The sequence below is a fragment of the Cariama cristata genome, unplaced genomic scaffold (genome assembly GCF_000690535.1).
Source record: "Cariama cristata isolate BGI_N322 unplaced genomic scaffold, ASM69053v1 scaffold3055, whole genome shotgun sequence".
In the NCBI taxonomy this organism is placed as follows: domain Eukaryota; kingdom Metazoa; phylum Chordata; class Aves; order Cariamiformes; family Cariamidae; genus Cariama; species Cariama cristata.
In genome coordinates this window covers 3,211-22,313 of record NW_009616906.1, presented here as the reverse complement: position 1 = coordinate 22,313, position 19,103 = coordinate 3,211, and the positions used below count along the sequence as shown (strand labels likewise).

The 19,103-nt window shown below is 38.0% G+C and overlaps 1 protein-coding gene across 1 annotated transcript; it reads right to left on the bottom strand.

The window, feature by feature from the left end:
- Positions 1-359: 359 nt before the first annotated feature.
- TACC3 (transforming, acidic coiled-coil containing protein 3) lies at positions 360-16,367 on the bottom strand. Its single transcript, XM_009700316.1, has 15 exons — positions 16,197-16,367; positions 15,919-16,064; positions 12,441-13,520; positions 11,155-11,254; positions 10,507-10,699; positions 9,418-9,470; positions 8,408-8,541; positions 8,200-8,317; positions 7,358-7,510; positions 4,954-5,030; positions 4,818-4,861; positions 3,646-3,806; positions 2,174-2,280; positions 1,846-1,966; positions 360-536 (listed from the first exon to the last, which is right to left on the bottom strand). The coding sequence occupies exons 1-15, from the start codon at positions 16,365-16,367 to the stop codon at positions 471-473; spliced, it is 2,724 nt and encodes a 907-aa protein (XP_009698618.1). The 3' UTR covers positions 360-470.
- Positions 16,368-19,103: the final 2,736 nt, after the last annotated feature.

The following is a 19,103-nucleotide window of genomic DNA, read 5'->3' as shown; positions in this document are numbered from 1 at the left end:
TTTAAAAAAATAAAAACCCTGAAGTTCCAAATTTTTTACATCACTAAATACTTTACAGCATTCGTGACAGGTCAAGTTTTATTACAATCTTGTAACTTTGGAACGTTTAAGCAAGACAGCAGGAAGTGCAAAATAGAGACATGGCCCACACTGACTCTCCCCAGCAGAGCCAGGTGATGGGTACAGAACCTTGGTGTTCTTAACACAGGGAAAAGACTGAGGGTGAGACAATTGTAAGTTTTCCTTTTGACTGACATGTGAAAATGTTACACAAGACATCATTACCTACTGGAAGCTGCAACTGAACTTAAGTTTATTGACATTTACTATAAAACATACAGCCAATAACATACAAGATAAGTGCAAATCAAGAGTTTTATTTTTTCCCCACATACATAATTAAAAAAGTGAGTGAACATACAAGACAGGAAGTCAGAGAGACTAGACATATTTACAAGACAGTTAAGCTATCAAATTTTTTCCATCTTTAAGATCAGGTCGTCGCAGATTTTCGTTAGTTCATCATTTTCCTTAGTCTGTTGAAGAAAGAAAAGAGTTTCAGGTATGGCTAAGCTATGCCACATCCACGTAGTGAGCCCAGTTGCAACAAGTCACACTTGCCAATACATGGAATAGAAAGTCCATTTACATGCCAGTGACTCAAGCAAGTTTACTCTAAAGGACAGTCTACTTTGTAGAAGGTCACACGGCACCCTTAAGAGCCTCAGGAAATGAGCCAGAATCCACTACACTATCTCTAATTCTTCCACAGATTTTACCATAAAACATGGAGACCAATTGATGTAGGGAACTAAGACTTTTCAGACTCAAAGTCTTTGTTAGATACACTGAAACTCAAGATGGTAACAGTTTACATTTTAATCTTCAAGACAGACAACTCTGTAGGATGACACTTTGATACTTTTACTGACATGTGGCAATAATTTCCAGTTTGTATAATTCCTTATATGGTCCATTTTAATAAGAGTTCTTAATCTAAAATGTTACTGTATTTATAACAAGAACAAAACTAGTTCTGTGTTAAATGGCTTGTCTTACCTCTCCAGTTACAGGCCTACTGTTTCCTCAGCCATGCAAACCTTAGCCATAAGCCTGAACACAAATACAGGACTTCCCCTAACAGGAACATGTCAGCATTATTTATTTTTGGGTCTTCAATGCTGGCAAAAATACAATCATGATGCAGTAAAACTGAATAGCATGCATCTCCAGCAATGACATTTAACCCTGAGAAAATTTTCCTTTGAAGTGTTCTAACAAAGCAAACTGATGTGCTTTTACAAAACATTCTAAGGCTTTATCTATGAAATATAAAACAATACAATTACAAGGATTAATGGCCTCAACAATACTGAAAGAGTTCAGCCAATACAAAAGAGTCTGTACTAATGCTAATGGCTTACAAATTATGTTTATGAACAAGCTGAACCAGACAGTTATTCAAGATTCATTCCCAGATTCTACTCTGGGACCTGTTTAAGTTTTAGATCACCAACTCCTTCAGTAGTTCAGATAACCTCCTGACACAGTAGCCTGGATTGATCACTTCTGCAACCTACCTATGGGAACAAGCCTATGCTCCAAAAAAGTCTAAACATACAGATGAGTCTTGACTTAACAGAGTTATGCCTTAAGTTTCACTGCCTACTTCCCAAAGCCTGCCAAGACAGCAGCCATCAAAACCAGCACAGCTAGCATGCCTATTTCTAGCACTGGTAGTTCTAGACAAGTACGGGTAGTGACAGGTATAACAGGTACAAGGTAGTTCTTGACCTAGTCTAAGGCAATAGCTTGAAGAGACTCACCCATGGCATTTTGACTGACCTTTTGTTCAAGGCTCCTCTCTAAAGACTGGATCCTCATTTGTTCTTTGCGGAGACTGGCTTGCAGTGCTGCAGTCTCCGATTTAGCTTTGCTTCGTACCTGGGCAATTTCCTCATTTGCTCTGAAACAGAACAAGATGGTGTTTACATCCCCTTCAGACAGCACAGCAAAACCGTTCATAGAATCACACTAGATGCTTGTATTTTAGATTAATCCCTAAACTAAGAATGTTTCAAGCAAAGTTCTAGTATTAATGATCACATTTTGCAGCAGCTGTGAAAACTATATATTTCTCTCCCAGTACTTGGCTTCTTGACAGTCTACTTACTGATGCAGCTTTTCTTCAGCATGTGCCTTTAATGCCCGATATCTCTGCTCCTCCTTTTTAATTCTAGCCAGGTATTCTTCAGCACATTTTTTCAGAGCTTCCTCATTCTGCCCCAAAACAAAGAAGCTTAGTTAGCTTTTTATGTGTTAGTAGATGGAAGACTCTCTCAAATTCACAAATGGGCTATTTGACTACACCAAAGTGGCAGTACTTATTCATTAGAGTAACAGGAACAACTGTGAACTCCTACTGACCTATACAGGGACTAAAACTCCCCCTTTCAACTCTTAACTTTGCAGACTAAGATTTATTCATCCCATTTCCCTCCCAATATACTGTTTATTTAGTAGCAAATTTACTAAAGGGGAAAGGTCACTGAAACTAAGGTCACAAATCAGTTGTGTGTTCTGTTAGTTTTTTTTAAATCAGCTTTGTCTTAGCTTGCAATTGTACTAAAAATAGCTAGAAATCCAACTGCTTCAGAGAATCCATGGAAGGATTCAGGCTTTGGACCTTGACATAAATGAATCCAACATTAACAGCAATAAAGTCACCTTGGTAGGCACAGACACTATTTCACCTTATTTTATTAGCTATTATAGCAAGTTGGAATTGTTTGAAATAAGTGCTAAGACTCCTTACTAATTCTAGCTCTTGAATTTAGAAACTCTGTTTAAGGAATGCTTTAACTCTGTGCTAAGGAAAAGGTTTCTGAATTTAGGGTGGAGAGGTAGAAAGGACACAAGATGAAGCAAGCCTGACGTGTTAGTAAAGCAGAAACTTAAGTTGTAACAGACATTATGCCTGTCCCTCAAACCTAGACTATCATGAAACTTGTAACAGGGTAATTCTAAGTTTGAGTAAATACAGGACAGTAAAGGGTAACTGAAGGAAAACATCTGAAGGCACTTGTTTTAAACACCAACTGAATCATTTTTTATGCATTTAATACAATAAGAAACCATAGCTTATGCTCCTCATTAGCTTCACTCCTCCAGTCTCTGAAGATGCTGCAGAATGAAGGTCTGACTTCACCAAGTTTTGGGTGTGTTTTTTTTTTAAGCTAGAAACACTCAGTAAACTATTGTCATTTTGACTTGTAATAGCAAATCCTCTTCAACATCCATTTAGCATGATGTAGTGGAAACAAGCTAACTTTATGGAGTTGTTGCCACATAACAGTGTGTGTCTGATGATCAGAAAAGTGATATGCATGCAGCAAGAAACAGCTTTTCCTTCTGTTTGAAGAAACTTTGGCTTCTAACAGAGAGATCATTATCATACTTTAAGCCAGCCACTAAATATAACAAACTAGCAATTTTTTTAATCTTTAGATAAACAAGAACTTAGCACCTGGTTTTACACGTAGTACGTATACTAGCTAATTAATGGCTGCTCTAGAAATTTGTCATTTCCTCTCCACTAAGTCTCATTTATCTTGGAAGGATATTATCTGCATTATAGCATCTTACTTTGCGGTAACCCTCTAGCACTTCTTTCTGTTTTTCAAATCGTTTGAAGAGTTCAGAGAAAGATTTCTCCATAGAGTTCAGATCTGAAATAACTTGTTGCTTCTCTTCCACCATCCTCTGCATTTCTTTCTTTGAAAATTCCTTCTGCTTCTGCGCATCCTCTAAAGAAAGTAGAGTTAATAGGGTTACACCCATAGTAGTTAACTACATTAGCACAGAACTACTTCCATAGTACGGACAGATAACCCCCACACCTTCAATTCTTCCTCTTAAGCAAAAAAGGGTTTCATGATGTAGCCTCTCCTCTGAAAGGACACCGTATCTTTGCTTTTAAGGAAGCAGTCACATTCTTTTTATTTGCTACATACCACCTCACACCAACCCTAAGGCCACTAAAAACTGATTATAAGGTGCATACCCAAAGCACTGTTTCTCCTGCAACATAGTCAAAATACTACATTCGAGTGTACCATAACAGGAGCCTCAAGTGTTGATAGAGGCAAGGAATCTAAAAATATTTATTTTCATTAAATATACACAATAGCTGGAAGATCTGGAGGAGACTGGGATAACAAGCCAAACTAGCACAGCAAACTCTTTCAGGCCAAGTTTTTGTTAGCATACCTGAGTTATATTTCCCATAGGCCTAAAGAAGCACAAAAAAATGACATGTTCAGTCGCCTTAAAGAACTAAATCTAAGCAAGGCACAGATTTGGCTATTCAGCTTTGAACTAGGAAGATGTACTTATACAACAAGAGTTTCACAGAATGTTTTCCCAGCTTTGAAGCCGCAAACGCCAGATCTGTCCAGCCAGAACTCCTGTTGACATTTTGTCACTTAAATGAGGTCAGATAATAAACAGCTAAACACAAGGTGCAGACAACTGGATCTGCCAGTTTTAATAAACCAACAGCTCACATTCCACTGGAGAATAAGCAAAAGTTAGATGTGTTAATGCCTGATTCAGGAAGTCATTATTACGTACCAAGTGATGGTGTGTCTGTATGAATATGCAAAAAAGTGTTCCTTTAACTGCTTTGTCTGAAACCTTACACTCACCTTGGAAGCACTTGAAATATTAATGCCATGAAAGAGCACTAACTTCAGCTAGTAACCTTAGGCTAAGCATGCCCCACCCCACACCATTCAAAGTGTAAATATGGAACTTACCCATCATTTGTGTTATTGTTCCTTCAAACTCAGCAACTATTTTTCTAAAAAAAACACATTTAAAAAAGTTGAACATAAATTGGAAAAAAGCAGCTGCAGTAAATAAGTAGACATAAAAGTCAGGACAGATTCATACCCCATTTCCTTGTATTCCATATGAAGCTTATCATACTTCTTTTTCCATTCTTGACTCTCCAGCTGTTTCTCTTGAACCTTTGACGGGAAAAAGTAAACCTTTACTTCTTGCACAGGAAGAGATACAAGATTTGATACTCAGAACAGTCTGAAGGGCAGCTTAGGTATACTTACAACTTGATATGGAGAAAAATAAGTTCTAACTGTTTAACAGAATCAAAATTAAGTGTTTCATTAAAAATTTGAGTCAATTAAGATGTAGATTGATATGTGGATTTCACATACATGATTCCCACTCAATGTACCAGTATCTCTTCAAATGGCAAGATCAGAGCCAACTCAGCCAACGCCTTGGCTATTCTTACTAATCGTATATGTAGACCATTGTTTCTTGTTCTCTCAAGAAGTAATATTCTCAAGTGACATATTTGCTTTCATCTACAAGCAGACAAAAAAGCCACACAAATCTGCCAATCTTAACACAGGAAAGAACAAATACCAGAAGTCTATTCTAGTCAAGTTACTGTTTGGAGTAATTTATATTCAACACTCAATCCTCAGCCTACCATGTTAATAGGTATGGTTATTCTTAAATGAACTGAGATGTCTTTAAATTTGGAAACATGGTAGCTGATTCACATCAGCTGAATTAAAGCAGAACTCACAGTAACGTATCAAGCAGTATCTCTTTCCTAAACATTTTGTGCAAACACCATGAACTTAATTTTGTCCTGGGTTTTGTATTAGGAACTGTAACACTGTTGACTGCAGTGTGGGCCCAAAATACATAAAACACAGAATTTTAAACAAGAGAAGGCAAGAGCACATGACTACTGCTGATTTCCCCTCAAAGCACAGTATACTATAGTACACTGACTTTCAATATTTATTTTAGAGTAAACTCATAAGTATATTGTAATATTTCAGATGACAGGAAGTAGGGCACAAGTAAAAAAAGAATGTACCAAAATATAAAGAGAAAGAATTAACAATAATTAGGCTAGAAACAAATGGTACAAGAGCAAAAATGTGTGAAGATGGAAACCTGTTAGAAACTTTCATTTGCAAACTCAAGAGAATTGTTTCAGCAGACCCAAAAACCAAAACATGCTTCCATGAAGTGCTGTAGTCGCCCAGAAGGAAAATAGGTTTCCCCCCCATCTACTCCCACTCTTGAGTTGTTTCACCAAAAAAGTAAAACTTAAAATTTTGTCTGTCTTCCTTTCAGGTTAATATAGTAATTCCAAGCACTTGTCTTTAAGTGACACACAGCTGGAGTCATCCAGTCACACCTGTCTTGCTACAATTATGTTTGCATGTTTAAAATAGTTCTTTGAAAACGAGAGATTAGAGCACCAATTTTAAGATATCACAAGCTTTACTCCCTGTTATTATATAAATCCTTCATTTTAGATCAACGCAGTAAGAGTTGTCCCCTGTCAAGGCTGCACTGGTTTTCCTGTACTAGACAGTGTGCTCTGTAAAAGTGTCCTCCTAAATGACAAAGCAAAAGTTACTCCTAAAAAACTAGTAACTTTGTACTCTAAAGGGAAAGAATAACTTAAGCAGCAAATAATCACAGGTCATCTTTGTTTGGTGTCTTTAGGGTCACTGCCTGCAGTATAGCTAGTCAGGAATTTTGAGTGCTCCATTTCCTTCTGAAGTTAATTTTGAAGTGCCATGATTAGCTTTAAGGACATTTATGCTTAAATACGCCTCTTACATTGCTCAGTATTTGTAAGGTTACATAACCCAGAAGCCACAATGACTCAAGTACTCAAGTTTTTGAAGTGAGGGGATACATAACTCTTCTTGCATCAGTAAGATGATGGAGGTTCAAAAGCAGTTTCTGACAGCTACAGAACACGCTTGAAATCCCATCAACTACTTCTTCCCTCCTCCACTCATGTTTTTCTCCTCCATAGTGAGCTCCAGATCTCACTTATTAGCTGGACATCTGTTGTGCCCAATCCCACACAAAAAAACCTGATCACTGCACTGAATTGGCATTATAGCTTTACTTGTTTTAAGGAAATAATTGTATCAGAAGAAGCCACTCCCTCCCGCTGGCACGAAGAGGCATTTCCTGCCTAGTTTAATAAAGAGTATTCAGATCACCAATATTAAGCCTAATCATTCCATCTGATAATGGATGCTTTTTAATACTGACCAGTTTTAAGGCAGAATCTGACTAATAGCGAAGTTCACCATATTTCCTTAGATATTAGCTCTGACAAGTTCTATACCTACACTCCTATCAAGCGTACAGAAAGCTATTCAGAATGAGATGCTTACGTCTAGTAGGATGGAAACAATTACCAAGTATAGAGATTTATACCAGAAAAATCTAAATACAAAGGACTTTCAAAGCTATGCAAAGCTCTGCTTTGGAAGGGTCACCATACCTCTCTCTTAACCAGATCAACAGCTGCATCCATGTCTTTTTGACTATATTTTAGTACATCTATGATAGCATCCACTGCAGTGTTTGAAGCAGCAGCAAAAGGGAGTGGAGGCACATCACTAGTCAGGGAGTCTGGAATTAGGCGATCTGTGCCCTGCGAAGAGAAAAAAGCCCGAGTTTCAACAGATTCCTGTTTTCGTGTCACTGATTAGCTATATGCAGATTATTTGATGGTAAGTCAACATATTTTCTGTAAACAACCAAAACACCTCCATAATTTGTTACTATAACTTTCTCACTTTATAGATATCTTTTAGAACTACATAGTTATCTTTAAGGTATAACAGAAACTGCTTTCCACCAATTACAGCTATTAGGAACAAAGCAGATGACACCACACCGTTCCCCACCAGTAAAAAAGGCACTGTTTCTGAACAGATCTGCCCACAGCAGTTTGTCCTTAAAAGGCTGTTCAAAGTATAAACCTTAGACTGTAGAGCATCAAGTTCAATCAAAGAACTGCTTTTCATCCCATCAGTGCAGTTAAAATTTTGTGGCTTCAGCTGCACAAAAAAAGACTACTTGATTAAAGCATTCTTAAGAATAACTCAAATTCTCCTAGACTATATGCAATGCCACCAGTTTCCACAAAAAAAACGTTTTTAATACTAAGTCCACCAAAAAGTTCAACTTTGATATAAGTGAGTATCTAACCTGGTTTTTAAGATAAAAGTTTAAGTAAGCATGAAGTATTCTGCAATCCTTAGAACAAGTCTTAAGTCTAGAACCCAGCCCATCCCTTTCCCAGAAGGTCAGCATGAAACCTGATACCATTCCAGACACCCTTCCAGAAGTTGTAAATGTTCCCAGAAGATCTAGTCCTTTTGGTTTTTCTTCATTTTGAAGACTCACTGCAGGCTTTTCAGCTTCCTCAAGCACTTTACTTAAATCAGCAACAGGACTGAAAATGAATAAGCATACACCATTATATTCAAGTGCTGCCTTTCTTTGTAAAGCTATGTACTATAGCCTAAACTAAGTCAATACCTACCCACAGTGAAGCGGAGCTGTCATTATATTCACATTTGTTTCAATAGTACCAGAAATTGGTTTTCTTGGACTGTCTCTCAACAGAGGGTCAAACTTCAAATACAGCGACTGTTTCCTCAAGGCAGACTCTTTGAACTGAGGGGCAAGAGGCATAAACTGGCAGATATGCTGCTTCATAGCATAACACACACATCCCACACACACAAAAATAATTCTCTGGAGAGAGGGTGAGACTATTCTTCAGTGGCCAGAGCATTGTTCTCAGGAGAAAAATTACATAAGAGAACTCAGTGCCCACACGCTTAAGTCCTTATGTAATATCAAGTGAACTCAATCTGCTCACAGACAGAACCAAAAGGGCAAACTTTTACGAACTATTCAAAACCAGCAGACAACACTGAAAGGGGAAGATAGTACTGTAAGCCAAATGAGCAGTGTATGTCACTCTCTGTCTTTATTCATACCGCAATAAGGACAAACAGCAAGATCGAAAAACAACTTCAATTCAGTGTATTCACTGTATATTCAAAGCCACTCCTACTCTGGACCAAAGTAAGAGAAAGAATAGCTAAGTTAAACCAATTAGAACACAACATGCCCAATTTAGAGACAGATTTCCTGGAACTGCCCATAAAACAAAAGAGCTGAGGAAAAAAATTTTCAAAACAATGATCCTGCACTTTCAAAGCTCTATGTTCTTGCAGTTTTGGTAGCCAGAGAAGTGAAACATCATCCATCTTAGTTTCACTGCTATTAAAGAAAAATAGCACCTTTGCAAACTGAAAGCATAAGACCCCTGATCCTTAGCAGAATTGCTTATAACTGTATTTCCTTCCACCAGCACTCCCTGCTCTGCCTTGTAGACACATTCCTTCTGAATAGAATCTATATTTCTGTGGGCAAATTCAAACTGAAGTTCTTTCATGAAAACATTTAAGGCTTGACAGTTTCATTTTCCTTTCTTCTCCCCTCTGCCAGGGAGGCAAACAAACATTTCAATGTCATACTTACTGAGGAAGTCCCAAACTGTTCCAGATAGTCTATTTCTGTGCCCATTCCCAAAACTGGAAAAGAAGGAAATGATACAATGAAGACGCAATATTGTCATATTGTCTTACAGTGAAGCACTCACAGACAGAAACACATTGGTAGGTGTATAAAGCAAATATATCCCTGCTTCCATGTTATGAGCTCTAGTTTTTCATTTGCTAAAAATATTGTATTCCTACCTAGTCCTAAAAAAAAAAAATCAGGCAAAGATTTCTAAGCTAAACAAATGTACAGCTTCTATTTGTCCCCAAATACCTGTAAGAATATGTAGAATTTGACATACAGTTGAAGAACTTATCTTTTTCTATGGTTAAAGTGGTAAGCACGCTCAGATATTCTACTCTCTCATACAATGTCCCACAAAAGAGTAAGATTGGCAATCTCACCATTAAAATTAGCGGACAGCTCAGATTTGAACAATGAAGTCCTAGCTATTTTTTAATACACTGATTCCACTCAAGTATTAAGATAAGTGACAGACTGCACTGCAGTCAAGCCATTTGCTCATCTTCCACACAGTGCTCCTATAAGGAATAACCCTTTCAGTTGGTGAAGTCACAGCTATGTAGTAAGCTTTCAAGACAGGCAGGCAAGTGCAGAAAGATGATCCATACTGCAATATGAAATCAGCATTCAAGTAGTGCTAAGGCCTGCAGTAACCTACAAGACTCAAATACAAGCAGTTGCACAGCCCTAGTGCTCTCAATTTAGAAAGTCCTTAATACCAGAAGTGATTTTAAGTGAGCATTTTTTCAGCACAAAGCTGTCACTGAAACTCTAACATTGTTTCCACCTCAGCCCAAGTTTCCTCCTCGCAGGCAGCTGAATGCTAACAGCCAGCTTTTTGAATTTACCTTAATCCGCAGAAAGTTAGAAATAAGCTTAGGTACACTTCCCACCCCTGCTAGTCATTGTAGGTTCTACAGTCCTTTCACAAGACCAAAGTGAGAGACAAAACTAGAATCAACACCAAAACTGAAGTAGAGAAGTACATACACAGAGGTTATTGTAACAATACATTTCCAGTCCCTTCCAAAGAAATGCCCTTACCTTCCGATGATGGTCTGAAGAGCTCTTCAGGTTCAGTGGTAGCTGTCTGCTCATCTGCTGTTATTGCAGTTCTGTGGGAACTAGGTTTAATTTCTTCCACAGACATTGACTTTTTTCCACTGTCAGCAGAAACCAAATTATCTTGAGAGGGGACATTAGCTGGAGACATTTTAGACGGGCTCATTTGTTTCTCCTGATGAGAAAAACACAATCCTTTTTACTGCTAAAATAATGATTTAAATGCAATGAAAATCACAATAATGATCAAATTGGTTTGTCAAACTAGCTGGGCAGCCAGTATAATAAATCAAGAGTTCACAGGCATCGAAACTAAACTACCAACACTGAGTACAGATCATTATACAGGAGTTACTTTTTTTTTTTTACAGTCCACGCCCTTACATTTGTCCTTATACGTGACTGTTTATAAAAAAAAGATATTAAATACCAAGGTACCAATTTGGCTGTCTCTGATGTTACCCTTCAAAAGACAAGTCTGCACAGTTGATATTCATTCTAGAGCTGCTGAAGATGCTTAAACACACTAATTCTTAGACAAAATATCAAACATGAGTTTGACAAGGTTAAGTCAAAGAACTCTTTCATGGAACAACTCAGTAAGACCTGGTTATCTTTCCTATGCCTTACCATGGTTATCTCTCCTGGAAGTTCAGCTTCTGCTTGAACTCCTGGCTTGTCTTCTTGAGTTCTTGGCTTGTCTTCTACCACAGTTGGTTCACTGATTTCCCTAGAGGAAAAAAAAAATAAATCAAAATTCAAGTCACACAGACAGTTCTGAAATCTATTTACCAGACATACCGAAGCCCTGAACAAAGTAAGCTTATTTGAGAGTTTCCACTGCCACAGTAGAGGAAGCTTTAAGGAGGGTGGGGATGTAAATTCACTGTCTTGTCTGGTGACAACTTAAGTGACAGAAAGCTCTCCCTCCATCAGAAGCAGAGCTATCCAGGAAGCTGAAAGTCACAATAGTATCACTTATTCCTTTTCACTTAACACTGTTCTCTTATTCCCATTTGTTAAGCCCATTTTTTTTTTAAAAATAGTCATTTTGTTTAACTTGTAACAGAATTACAAGCAGCCTGCTACTCTTCCCAACGTAATGCAGTGATTATTGGTGCAAAGCACAGAACTTCATTGGAGAAGTCCAATACTTTAGTTACTGCTGACAGTATAAACTTAAATTTTCACCTTGGTAAGTAGTAGCTGATCATGTCACACAGTGAGCAAGACAGCAAACGTTTCCGTCAAATGAACATCTCATACTAGTCTAGTTCTGGTAAGCACCTGGCTGTCTATAGTAATGCTGACATTTTAATAGCTAGACTTTCTAGGAAAGGCAACACAGCATCTCCCATTCTCAAATAAAAGGCTTTATGTGGTGCTAAGAAAAAAGCTACTTTACTGACAGGCCTTTTTATTGGAGATAGCATTCAGATACCAAGAACGTGCAAGGAAGCCACAGCACAGCAGAATTCAGCCAGGACACTAAGCAGAAAACAGAATTGCTTAGTCCCTTCACATGCTGCGCAATGTGCAACACTGCTGCCTACTTACGTTTTTTTTTTGAAAGACAGCAGCAGTCACCTGATTCTCCATGTTTTACTCTGATCTTGGAGGAGTGGGGAGCCACTTGACCACAGTACTAATACTCTTCCATATAAGCCTACTCCCTCCCATTCCTCCAGATTCAAGAACATCTTTCGCCTAGAGCAAGCCACCTCAGGATGGTTTCCCCAAGGAGATCTTTGCTGTTGCAACATACTGTGTTAAAGGTTACAGTGTGCAACAGACTCAGCCAGCCTTCGAGGGAGCAAGTCAAGAAGGAAGGAATCAATTAGTTAGAGCTATCATCTAACTATCTTTTCCTCACATCAGTTCAGGGTGCTTCTACATTCAGCTAGAGATTTACTTACAGACTTCTGGGTTCTCTCTTCTCAAGAGTTTCACAGGTACTTGGTCTGTTACCCTGCTCCACTGGAAGAAGCTCCCTTCTTGATGACGTACTATCTTGTTCCTCTTGCAGGTGAACTTTCTGAGGGCTAGGTTTCGAACATTTAGGTGAGCTGGAAATTTTAGAGCCTCCTCCAAATGGATTAAAGTTTGGATCATCAAGTTTGTCCCAGTCAAACTTATAAGATGCTTTGGGAACAGGGATTTCATCTTCCACATTACTTTTATTTTGCACTTCAGTAGTCTCTGTTTTCATTTTGGTAATAGGATTTTTTTTGGAAGGTGGCTTAATTCCAGGTCTTTTACCTAGTTTCTTAGGAGGTGGCTTTCTAGCAGTGGTGTCATCAAAGTCAAATTCCAGTTTTACTGGTCCAGCCTTGGTGGCATCAGGCTTTTCTGCAGGTTCCCCTTTGGAGACAGTCAGCTCTTCTGCAGGTTTTGACTCTTTCACAGAGGCTTCTTTTGCTACTGAAACATTCTGAAGCTTTGATTCCCCAGTTTTAGAATTAGTTACACCAGAACTACTGTGACTTAAATTGCCAGATAACTGTGCAGGTGTAAGTGCTTCTGCTAATCCCACTGAATTATCAATTTGGATCACATCTGTGGAAGCAGACTTCACATCCTGCACAGAGTCACTGATTGCTTGCTTAGGGGACAGCTTGGGTTTGTTAGACTCCAGCTCTCTCAATACAGATTCTTTTCCAGAGTAAAGAGGCTTCTCTTCACTTGAGTACTCTGTACTTGCTGTGGTTGAAGCAAACGAAGCCTTATCATCCAGCAGAAGAACTTTTTCAGAAGTGTTCTCAGAGCTGATAGATGCTCTTACAGAAGACTTTTGCAGATTTCCAGGAGAATGCTGCAACTGCACTGAACTTTGAAAGGGATTGATGTCATTTAAGTTATCGAAGTCAAGATTGTAGGAACCTTGACTCTTCACTGGCATCTCATCATCTGGGTAAGGAGCCGCACTGACCTTCTCTGGCATTTGTGTACTTATCACTGTATTATTTGCCTCAGCTTCAGTCTTTTGTTGACATATGCTGCATTAAAAAAAAAAAACTCGGATCATACATGATATAGCTTTTTTTGACAACATTTGAAATCATCTTTACAAGTAGCTTTGTATGTTCAGAGTAATCCAATTTTTTTTTACATAAGGCAGTTGACAGCAAAATAATATTGTAACAGCAAGCATTCAGTTGCCACCTAACCGTCAGAAGTTATAGTCATGAACTATAGGGAGATGAATCCTTGAAGCTAGTCAGTATTCTTAAGGTATCTATTCTACACAGCTATGTTACCTTATGCCAGTCATCACTGGAAACTGCTCTATTCACTACAGCATATGGACATCCATTTCACTAGACAGTGAATTATACATTGCTTAGGAGGAGATATTAACAGTAAGCAACTCAAACACAGCCACAGCTAGTAGTACATCTTCATGTAGATTCATCTATGAGTCACAAGACTCACAAGTCTAGGACCAAACCAAGTCATGATTCAGGTTCTCCCATTCTAGTCATTACTTTGGTCATTCTGACAGATATTTTTCCCCTGAAAGTATGCACCAGCATTTCATCTATACAGGCCTACATACCAAAACAGAACTTGGGCTTCAGGCACTCTAAACTGTACAACAGCAGATCCAAAGAGCAAAGCAGTATACAAGAAAATACTTCTCCAGTAAGAGAAAATTTAAGATCCTCTAGCAGAAGAAACAGGTTAAAGAAACAGTTTGTGTACTCGCTACTGCTAGGTATTCTACAAGTTACTGCTCTCCACTTTATTTCCCCAAACTCTACTCAACCTTCAAGGCTTAGCCTCAGACTACAGAGAGTTAAGCCATTACTTCCTGAAACAGGATTTCCTCCCATTGTTTTGTCCCTTCGTAAAGTTATTATTTCTACGCGCCACCCATATCTGCTGTAAAACAGACCACCATTAAAAGCCACTCACTAAAAACACCACTTCGATAAACCCGAAAGCGAAGGCAGGAGGTAAGAGTTCAGGAATCCCTTCTCACCCGGTTGGAGTGCCTCTTCCCTGCAATAGTTCAGCCCCAGGCTTGTTCAACTACTCAGGCCCCTCCCATTCTCCTTCAGTCTTTAACCTAATAAATGCCAGTCAGGGCCGAGACACCAGCCTGAAACTTGAATTATTTGAGACTAGTCAAAAGTGACACCCTTCAGCAACACCCAGTCCTGTAGCTTATTCACTACAAATAAATCCTGACATTTTAAAAGTAGAAAGGACATGTACAGTAAAAGCAGTATCTTGACACATAATTATGCCCCATCTGAAACCAACTCGGTGCTAGCCCTTTTCACTCACTTGAACCTCGTATGTACTAAATCTTCATTTATTCATGGGAGCAAGAAATTTGGAGCATAAAGGCAATTAAGTAATTTAATTGTGGTGGCTAGCTCAGAAGTACATTTCTAAACTAGAGCATACATGCAAGGTATCTGTTGAAGCAAACATATACATTTAAAGAACATTTAATCAGTCCCATCTTTCTCCCTTCTCCTCCTCCCAAAAACAAGAATAGGGGTCAAATGAAAGTATTGGGTTGTTAAAAACAAGCAAAAGGATGGATTTCCTTGCAGAAGACAAAGCTAAGATCTGAGACCTCTTGTCACTGGGAATTATAGATGTCAGGTGTTTATACAAGTTTAAAAAAGGGGCTAAAAAAGTCAGTAACAAAAATATGCAGAGGCCTATTAAATAACATTATATTATTATATCACTATAACAATATTTCTAGTAAAGGAGAGTTGCAAAACCCCAAATTGTAAGACTGCAGACTTCATGCTCTTTTCTAGACAGCTACCATAAGCTACTTTGAGATCCAGGCTGCTAGACTACAAAGGCACATAAACTTGTTCATACCTGGGATTGATGTTATATTCACTTTGTGTTGCTAGATTTTCTTTTAATACTCATTGACTCAAGGTGTCAATTCAAGCTAACCCTTCAGAAGATTTATCTTAAGGAAAAAAAAAATCTAAGGAGATAAAACTGTACTTAACATACAGGAGAAATTTTAAGACTTCACCTTCAGAATAGTTGTAGCCTTGCATGAAAACCTTAGTGTAGGAAACAAGTTTCGTATTCTCTGCCTAATGTGTCTCTTTTCTCTTAAACTATTTATCCATATCATAAGTCATCTCTATGAAATCAGTTACTGAGAAGTTAGAAATAGAGTTTGGTATTCAATATTACAACCAAGATAGCTGTCATTACTTTTAAGAAAATTTTATCTTCGAAAAAGAGTTTGTGCATCAAAATCAGCATTAATTTTGATCCTTTTATGCAGTTTACATTTTGTTATAAAACACAAAATTACATTTTAACCATACAGGTTTATAATGGGGAAAAATTAACTTGAGTATGTCCCACATTGCTAATACTACTAGCAGTGAATACGTTACTTACTCAACATCGATCGGTGCAGATAAAAGATCATCCACCAAGGCTTCACTGCAATCATCAAGCGTGAAAGTAGTCTCAAGTTTGTCAGTCATAGTAGGACTTAAGATTTTTCGAGTCTGAGGATCTCTTAGAGGAGTTTGAAAGGTTACCTTTAAGGGGTGGGGGGGAGGAAAAAGGAAGAACATGAACACAGTATTTTCAAGCTCCAAATAGCATTTGCAGTCAGTAGCAGAGATCATGGAAGGCAAAAGAATATAATCAATACAAAAGCAAGAGTTTACCTTCATAGCTTTTGCCACACTTTTTGGTGGCAAGTTTTCTTTCTGGGACAGGCGTAGAATGGAAGGTCTCCCTGTAGGTTCTGGTGGTGCGAAGAAAAAGCCAGAGTCTTCTGCTGTTAGATCATCATTGATGTTTTCTCCATTTTCTGCATTCAAAATCTGCAGACTCATTCTAGAACATCAACACATACAACCTCACAGCATGAATGAGAGGGTGTGGTCAGCCAGATGCACTTTCAGATAATCGAAGAAGTTGGAAGCCTAGCACTGGCTAGCAAAGATTAACAGCTTCTAAAGAAGTTTTCATATGAAGATTTTCAATACTTTCAAGAGTTAGATATGAGAAGATTCTGAAAGCATCTAAATGTTGCACTGCACAGCCCTCTGCTTTTGTTAGGGGTCTAGGAAGTTGATATTATGCTTTCCACAGTTAACATTATAACCTTCCTAATTAAGCTGCCCATCCTTTAAAGGGAGCTCTGTCATTTGCAAGCTTCTTCATTCCCAATCCCTCAAAGCCAGTAGTGATGTACAGTCACGTCTCTTGTAATAGAGCCTCTAGCTAAGCAAAATTACAGCTTTTGCAAGAGGCTGATGACAATCATTTCTCAATTTCATTCACATAGTCTCATAGCTACATTGTACATCAGCAAACAGCAACAACAAATTTGGTTAGTTAGGATGTTTAGGATCAGAATAAAATTATTTAGCTTTTTCCTGCACTGTCTGAGCACATGCTGCTTTTGTAAGAGATGTAGTACTAAGAATCCCTTGCAGCATGGGCATTATTGGTATACAGATCTGAAAAAAGTGTAATTAAAAAGGTACTTCTTAAATATTGTTCTTACATTGGACATGCATAAGCTTTAGTAGACCATATAGGCTAATCTAATCTTACTAGTATTTCAAGTGTGAAGGACTTGAAACTAAAGCTTCCATCTCATCTAAGATTAAGGATGAAAATAAGTTAAAATGGAGAAGGAATACATTTCAAGTATCCCAGGCAAGCCAGCACACTAGAAGTACTTGAATTGTCTACCTTTTATTCCGATTGGAGCCTCTACTGTTCTTACAGGTTTAACATTAATACTCAGTGATGCTACTGCTGTTTCTTTAAAACAGGAAAAAAAAAAACAAAAAGGACCAGAGCACAGAAGGCCTGTTAAACAAGATCTAAGCATAACCACTGTCCACAGAGGATGACCCCTGAGAAGCACAGTTAGTTATCTGTCAAACTGCTAACAAAGCAATTTCTTTCATAAGTACTGGGGTGTTATCTTGTACCACCTATGCAAGACAATCAGTATCATCAAGTGGAAAAGATGTTGGCTTTCTGCAATGGATAGCCATTCTAAACGATCTCAAACACTTGATTTGACCAAACAACTAATCCTTATCTTATTTCTCCATCTACCACATGCAGTCAAGATTAATCCAGAAAATCAGCTGAGGAAGACTCCAAATGATTGTCTTCATTGTCATGAAGAGGTAACAAGGGCACTCCCACCAAAAATTTTAAGTCATGTTTTCAATCTCATTGCCCTTACATATTCAAATTTCTGTATTTAAGTCTCTGCACACATTTCATACCCTCCACTGAACTCAGCTGCTTTGTCTGCAAGCCCAACAACAGCACTTTTAATCAGCAATGGAATGCAAACAATGGCTACAGAAGCAATGGCAAGCCAAGCACACCCGTAATAGTTATTTTTTCATTCCTTCTTTATTCTTCATCATATTCATACTTTAGCCCAAGTTATTTTAGACAAAAAGTATTTTTACATTAACAACTTGTAGAACTTCAGGTGAACATCATTGCTTTTCTTCATTCCCAACTAAAACTGAGACAAAAGATCAAGTGGATCTTTACAGACTTTAGTAATTTACTGTAATTACTTTAGAAGCAAAGCCTAGGACATGAAAAAGTTGGCAATACCTTCTAAAACAAGCTCCATAAAGCAGGGGAGGTTTGTTTGGAGACCTACTCAGGTTTGTCACAGAGCTACTTGTGTAGCATTGCTAAACCACATTCAGATCATTAAAATGCTAGATAAATTGACACCATATACATATAGCACATTTGCCCAGCATTTTAGATATCAAATCTAAAAATCATACTCCTTCCTACAATTAAATCATTAAAAGTAATTCAGCATTTATTTAAAATATTTGCAGCCAAGATTTGATCTAAACTTTATTTCACAAGTTCATTAGCTAGTAACTGTGATAAAGTGAAAGAGAGGCATTATTATATACATCTTTTTGTTTAAAGTGGCCAGTGTCCAATAGATGCAAGCAAGTATTGTGAAAGGCAGCAAGTTTTTCCACTATGGCCAATCAAAGTTCATAAAAATGAAACTGCTCCACATTTTTGAACAATATTTATCCAGGCACAAGCAGCAGTCTATCATTCTGTATTTGAGAATGAACACAAATTCAGTGACACCAGATAATTAAACCTCAGGTACCTATCATTTGTAAATTGAGGGCTTCACAGCAACTACCTGTTGTTTAACGATCACTGGGGCACAACATCCAAAACAGCAGTGTGATCTCAAATGCCTAAAAAAGCCACTGAACATGCAGGGCAGAGATGGAATTTCTTTACTTAATTATCCTTCTGAACTCCTCCAGCAGCTAAGACGCAGAGCACTTGCTCACAGACAGAGCAACTTAGTACGTGCTGTGAATATGTCCATACAAACTGACACAGTGCTGACCGCTATATATATATTTTTTAGTGCAAACATATCAATTCAGAACAAATAAACACTCGTCTGGTTAACCGACTCCTTCATAATCACGACTTTCCCGTGACAACAGAAGTCACCAGACTCTCAACAGACCATTTCAGGAATGAGAATTGGCAGCAGTTTTAGCTAAAAAAAAAAAAACCCACACTAAACC